This window comes from Dendroctonus ponderosae, unplaced genomic scaffold, assembly GCF_020466585.1.
Source record: "Dendroctonus ponderosae isolate FM_Combo_2020 unplaced genomic scaffold, Dpon_F_20191213v2 Dpon_F_20191213_1, whole genome shotgun sequence".
In the NCBI taxonomy this organism is placed as follows: Eukaryota; Metazoa; Arthropoda; class Insecta; order Coleoptera; family Curculionidae; genus Dendroctonus; species Dendroctonus ponderosae.
This window is the reverse complement of record NW_026017110.1, coordinates 42,286,190-42,292,788: the sequence shown is the minus strand read 5'-3', so window position 1 is coordinate 42,292,788 and position 6,599 is coordinate 42,286,190. Positions and strand designations below refer to the sequence as shown.

Sequence of the window (6,599 nt, the reverse complement as noted above, 5' to 3'; positions counted from 1 at the left end):
CCTCGACCCAAATTACTCTACGAAAATCGACCAAATTCCTCCAGGTTTTTGAACATTTTCAATAACAAACTTCTTAACGAATAATGTTTTCTTCAGAACATCTGATGATGGATGAAAACGCATTGACGGCGGCAACTTGACCTCGCTCAAAAACCTTTTCAATTTCTTAAAAATTGCTTCAGAAATCATCTTGCTTGAGTTTTTCTTCACGTCAGTGGAATATTTTTTTCTGTAACCAACTTTTCTTTGAAGTGGAGAAAACTGACGAATTTTTTCAGGCACGGCACAGATTGCAGAGAAATTAGACACAGTATTTAATGACATTTCAAATTCGCCTTTTCAAACAGTGTTAGCACAATTTTCGCTCTTAAACTGTCGAATTTTTATCGCTGAACCTGTTAAGTGACCGCAGACCTCTCCCTGCGGACACTGTCTAAGAAGAAGACGTGGACCACATGCGATGACCGGTTCCATCGCCACATCGAAGACCATGAGCAACCTTTAGGTTAGATTTAGGAAGCAAGAGAGGATGTAGTAGGCTTAGGTTAGGCATGTGCTTATGCTAGGTTTAAGTAGAATAAAGTAGAGGGCGAAGTGTACATTAAATTGTTAGTTCTTAAGTATCCGTCATAGAGTCCGAAGAGGACCAGAACTAGGTTTAAGTTAAAATAAGTTTAATTATCCGCCATGGAGTCCGTAGAGGACCAGGACTAGCTGTAAGTTAGTTTAGGTAGCAACAGAGGCTGTATTAGACTTAGGTCTAGACTTAGGGGTAATGTACCCACTTTAGGTTAAGGTAGATTAAGGTAGGTTAAGTCAGTAATGTTAGTTATACATAGAGTGTAAAACACTATAAAGATGTTAGATTTAAGTACTCGTAGACAAGTTAGCAGTAAGAAATTTTGTAGAATTTAGCTGAAATAAATTATGTTCCAACGGCCGTACACATGGAGCAAGACACTGATTGTAAAGCAACAAAACATATTTTTAAATGAGTAGCCGCTTTCTTTTTCAAACTGTGCCGTGACTGAGGGTTTTGGTGCAACTTCCGCGTTACAGTGAACTAATAAGCTGTTAATGTCGAAGTTGTGCCGAACCGTTTGGGCACTACACTGTTTTCAAAGCAACAAAACCAGAGACAAGTCTTGTCTCTGACAAAACGCTGTTTATTGATGACCTACCATTTTCTTCTGAAACAATGCCGTGTCCTAAAGGTTCGGCACAACTTTCGCCTTAAACTCACGATTTAATTTCTAAACGGACAATGTGTTAATATCGAAGTTGTGCCGTACCCTTCCAGCGCAGCACTGGTTGGAAAGCAACAAAACACTATTTTTAAAAGAGTTGCCACTTTCTTATTCAAACTGTGCCGTAACTTAGGGGTTTTGGTACAACTTACGCGTTACATTGAACTAATGATCTGTTAATGTCGAAGTTGTGCCGAGCCCTTCGGGCACGACACTGTTTCCAAAGCAAGGAAACGCTGTTTTTTGATGACCTACCATTTTCTTCTTCTCAAACAATGCTGTGCCCTAAAAGCTCAGCACAACTTTCGCCTTAAACTCCCGATTTTTAATTACTAAACGAACCTTCGGGTAAGCAAAGTGTTTGTTTCTGTTTGTAAAGCAACAAAACGCTGTTTTTTAATGACCTACCATTTTCTCTTCTCAAACAGTGTCGTGCCCAAAGAGATCACCACAACTCTGCTTAACACGCTGCACACTTAAACTGTCGAATTTTTGTTGTGCCAAAACCAAATACACCAAGAAAACAACACCGTTTCTCAATGAGTTTTCTCTGGCAGTCCAAAATAAAATAAAAAATATATAATGCCAAAGTAACTTTTCTGCACATTTTGGAAAGACGCCACGTGGAAAAATCAATCTTTCCAGGTGGGTTGAAGGTAGAAAGATAAACGAAGCCTCCCAGTTAAAGGCCGCCTAGCAAATGAAGCCGTACTCGAAATTGATTTTATTAAATAATCCCCGACTTATTTCCCGGAAAGTTTTCCCCCCAGTTGGAATGAATCTATTGCTAAAAGGGGATAATAAATTCATCCAGCATGCATTAAATTGGAACTCTAAAAGCCCGTAAAAGCGCGCTACTTTATGTTTACAACTTTGTTTGCTTAAAAATCGACGAGAACCAGCGAAAGTTTTGTTTCAATGTAAAGTGAGGACGGCCCAAATGGACGCACAAACAATTCTTGCCAGTATCGAATCCAAGAGTTCCAGATGGAAAACTTGCGCTCGTGGCGTTTAATATGCATTCTACTGAACAGGCAATTAGGTAAATTGAAAAATTGCAGTCACTCTCCATTACACGGGACTGAGCCATAAATCAGAAGCAATCATTAGGACGCAAGTTGCAACTTTATTAGTCGGGATAAATGCGGGCATTAATTACAGTTTTGTGGCGAATGTGAAACAAAAAAATTAATTTCCAAAACGGAAAAGTTGGGCTTGTACAGGTCGGTTGTTTGATATTTACAAATCCCTTATGAGGAGCGTTAGTAGATACTTTGTAAGGCTACATTTAATAAAATTGCCTTCAGATTTAATGTGGCTTTAAAGTCCCGCCCGCACGGCCTATTTAAATTCCAGATGGGACTCCTCTAGTTCGCTTAAGTATCACGTATTTCATAACCTTATGACACGGCCCCTAGGGTGGTTTATGATTTTTTGCCCACAGAGCAAGACGTGCAGCCGGAATAAAATCCTCGTATTTATGTGCAACTTCTTAGGAGAAATCCGGGGAGCTCCAAAAACACAGCTCTAATGACCCAGTTAAGAAGCCGTAAAAAACATCCAATTAAAACAAGAATTTCCTAGTCGAGTTCATGCAAGAAGAGCCGCAATATAGACACAAAGCGCACATAATCAGGAGCCATCATGAGTTTTGTTCCAGCGTGCAGTTAAACAGCATTAATTAAATCCGCTCGAGAATTAGTTTGTCGCATACAAAGGCACGAAAATTACTTTCCATGGTGGAGACTTTGGACGCTTCGTCAAAGAAATAATCAATTCATCGCCAATGTTGGGAAACTTGGGAATTAGCAGGCGCTCTTTCAGCAGCCGGGGAAGTTTCGGGAAAAGTTCATGGATCGGAATTTATCTGCCAGACGATTAACTAATTGCCCCCCTCCAATTACGTGCAATCTTGATGGTCCGAACCAGGACACAAGAACGCGTTATTGAATATTACGTGACAAAACGGCGAGCGGAAAGCACGTAAAACGAATTTTCAAATACACAGACAAGTCCGGATGAAATTGGGAACGAATCCTCCTGGAATATTTGCCACCCTCTTAACCAGAGCGGTTAATTTTGAAGTTTGGATTCTTACCTTTACGGGCAGGCTTATTTATTCATCATTGATCACAAAACATGCCACTGCATATTCCTTCCATAATAAGCCTGCCAGAAGAATCGCGAGCATTGCTTAAAACTGGTGAATTCTCGGGGTTTTAGGTCGAAAAGTCGTGTAAAATAATTTCTTCCTGACGTGTCAGAAACACGAGTGGCTTGCATCTTCAAAGGTATGCTCACATTCAAAGCACATGCACAGTTTAAGGCGAAGGCAATGCGACAGTTGCTTTACAACCAGTGTCGTGCCCGAAAAGTTCTGTACAACTTCGACTTTATCAGATGCGCTGATCAAAACTCGAGAGTTTAAGGTGAAAGTTGTGCGGAGCCCTTTGGGCATGGCAATATTTGAGAAGAAAAAAGTGACAACCGATTAAAAACCAGTGTTTTGTTAATGTACAACCAGTGTCGTACTCGCACAGGACTAAAAGAGGACACGGCACTAAAATCCCGTACTATTAAATTACATATTTATAACAGCATTTACTGGCAAATTTGAAATTATGCTGATTCCTACGGCGCAAAAGGAGTAAAACCTTCGAAGCTTTATTAAGCAAATTAAGGTGAGTGGCTCCATTGACCTTAATCTCCCTATTTCTAGTAAGGTACCTGATCAACTCCTATCAGCGTAGTCCCATAGTCCTGCAAAACTCCGTAATTTTCTGGGACGACAAAGTTTTGATGTCGAAACCTTTTGAAATTATAATTCGCATTTTCATCGTTAAAAGTGCACTGCTAGTCACAAAAATACCACGGAACGGTGAAGAAAAACTTCCGCTCTGAGAAAACTGATCATTTTCCTTCCAAACAACTCAAAAATTAAAAGATTTTTCGAAAAACTCCTAAAAGAACAGTACATGCACATTGTCAACTGCCATCAGAAATGACATTGGGTCATTACATACATCAAAACAATCACAGATTGGACGTATGTATGTCATAAAAATTGTTTTTAAAGAAAATCGGTTTTTTTCAGTTTTATTCACTGAAAGTTATATTTAGAAAAACGCAAAAAAACACCAGTTCTAAGGCAGACAGAGACGATTTATCTTTGCATTCATTAAAAAGAGTCAGCGGTACAAAGGAAACCATGTAATCGTGTAATCCTTTTCAGCTGCACATTGTGTATCGCTCTAAAATGACGATTTTCTCCTCGTTTTGGACCGTGTCCGGTTGACGCTGTCCGCAGCTGGACAAGCGCTGACCCGAAACTAAGATAAATCGTAAAAATTAGTCTTCTTCCGTCTCTGCCCTATGCTAAACGACACGGAAATTGTTTTAGATGAATAATTACTCGAATTTATCCAGATAAAAAAAATTAAATCCTAAAAGGGACAAAAATATTTTAACAATAGTTCTCATAATATTTTCCGGGCACCTAGGCTTACTAGATTTACTTGCTAGAATTCAGAAAAAGTTGCTAGTCGCGCCTTGGGCGTGGCCATAAATAGCGCACGCCCGCCTTGCCACATGAACGCACTCAGCAATCCGTCAATTTCAACATGCAGTAAATTAACCCCACTTTTAGCGCATTGTTTACATCACTCAAGCCCCTTTTAAATCACGTAAATTTTCGATTTAAACTGTGCAATGGGCAAAAGGGACACCGGCTTGTCGAACGCTCCGGCCAACGACACTGAAATAGCTGAAAACCGCGAACTAGCGCAGCCAAGGGCTGAAGAGGACTCCGATTCTGAGCTGGAAGACAATGGCCCTTGGGGCGGCTACATGCCATTGGCACAAAATCCTGCCGACAGCGAAGCCCTGTTCAGATCCAGCAATGGTAACAAACGGTTCTAGAACATTATTCTCTAACCTACTGATGTCACTCTTTCCAAACAGATTCTGATGAAGATGAGGGCATTGACGAAGAGCAGCCACCAGCAGCTGAACAAGGGATCAAGGATTCCAGCTCAGTGCAAGTTGAAGAGGTTTTAAGCCCTATGGTTGACTTATTGCGCGTGGTTAATAAACACTGTATTCAGGTGTGGTCGCAACCAGCTCCTAAGGAAGTTGACATCGAAATGAGCGATAAAAAAATCGACTTAGTCAAGCAGATGATGCAGAACATCAAGCTGCCAGAGGAGGCCATCCCTGCATGGGCGCGAGACATTCCCGAGGCGCAATGGAGGGATCATTTGCTCCAGAAGCTGAACCAGGCACAACAGCCCTAAGAGTAAAAACTGGAGAACATAAAAACTATCTATTTATTCGTCATCGTGCACTACTGGTTCGCCATCCAATTTGCGGAGGTTGGGCAGCCGCTTGGTCGCCTCCACTTTCCAAACTGCCTCCTCCATGCTGTCGTACAACGGGTTGCCCACAAACAGCAAGTCCTCCAAGCAGGGAAGTTCTTGGAATTTCACGTACTCGCTCCAGTCCTTGATCATGTTGTTGCCGATGTAGAGCACCTGCAATGGTTTTAATAATGGTGTGTGCACATGCATTGATTTAGTTGCGCCAGAAATGTTTTCTTTAAAGCCATCTTTATAGGAGCCGCACAAATCAAACAGAATTATTGCTCTTAGCGCCAGGGAAACGAAAAATTAACTGACGAATCAACGTAAAAGTATGCCTTTTGGACGATATTCTTTACTACTGGCGCCAGTGATATCGGATGGATGCAGGCTTTTTCCGGCTATGCATGCAAGGATTGTAACACGTGCAAATTTGTTATTCTTATTGGCGCCACTAAATCCATGAATGTGTAAACTCGCCGGAACTTTCCCACGCGCCCATCAAAAGGATTTACCTTCAGCTTCTTCAGCACCTGTACACCTTTGACTTTTTCGATGAAATTATACGAAATCCACAGCTCCTCCAAAGTCTCAGCCACTCCTTCCAATCCGGAAAAGGATTTGATGTAGTTGCGGCCCAATGAGAGTATTTTGAGGTTCTTCAGCGCACTGATGCCGGCGATTTTTTCGATCATGTTGGTCGATAGGCTGAGCTTCTTGCACTTTTGCAGCGCCGACAGGGAGTTGTCCATTTTCTCGATTGGAGGCCATTGGAACTGAAAGCCCACCTCGCTCGCTTCCGCTATTTGTTCACCTAAAAGGGGGGGGGGGGTTGCTGTGTTTTATGGTAAAAGTGCTGGCCAATACCCGGATGTTTTTCCTCCCAGCGCTTGATGGCGTCTTTGATAATTGTCGGCTTGGACATGGCTTTTTGCAGGTGTTCTCATTGATCAAGCGTCTCTATGGAGACTGAGGAACAGGGCCGGGAAATAGCAGG

At 41.7% G+C, this 6,599-nt stretch overlaps 2 protein-coding genes across 4 annotated transcripts; one reads left to right on the top strand and one right to left on the bottom strand.

Moving 5' to 3' along the window:
* Positions 1–4,845: 4,845 nt before the first annotated feature.
* Positions 4,846–6,183, top strand: LOC125503067 (male-enhanced antigen 1). 2 transcript variants are annotated; one of them, XR_007280668.1, is made up of 4 exons: positions 4,846–5,148; positions 5,208–5,296; positions 5,351–5,796; positions 5,859–6,183. XR_007280668.1 is itself a non-coding variant. In XM_048662817.1 (3 exons), exons 1-3 carry the CDS (start codon positions 4,956–4,958, stop codon positions 5,537–5,539), a joined length of 471 nt encoding a protein of 156 aa, XP_048518774.1. In that variant the 5' UTR covers positions 4,846–4,955; the 3' UTR covers positions 5,540–6,183. The 2 variants fall into 2 exon arrangements, 1 of the variants encoding a protein (XP_048518774.1); XM_048662817.1 differs by having other exon boundaries at positions 5,351–6,183.
* Positions 5,555–6,561, bottom strand: LOC109543906 (dynein axonemal light chain 1). Of its 2 annotated transcripts, none has more exons than XM_019913833.2 (3): positions 6,470–6,561; positions 6,118–6,416; positions 5,555–5,776 (listed from the first exon to the last, which is right to left on the bottom strand). In XM_019913833.2, exons 1-3 carry the CDS (start codon positions 6,525–6,527, stop codon positions 5,573–5,575), a joined length of 561 nt encoding a protein of 186 aa, XP_019769392.2. In that variant the 5' UTR covers positions 6,528–6,561; the 3' UTR covers positions 5,555–5,572. The 2 variants fall into 2 exon arrangements, with proteins under 2 accessions (XP_019769392.2, XP_048518769.1); XM_048662812.1 differs by having other exon boundaries at positions 5,555–5,778; positions 6,129–6,416.
* Positions 6,562–6,599: the final 38 nt, after the last annotated feature.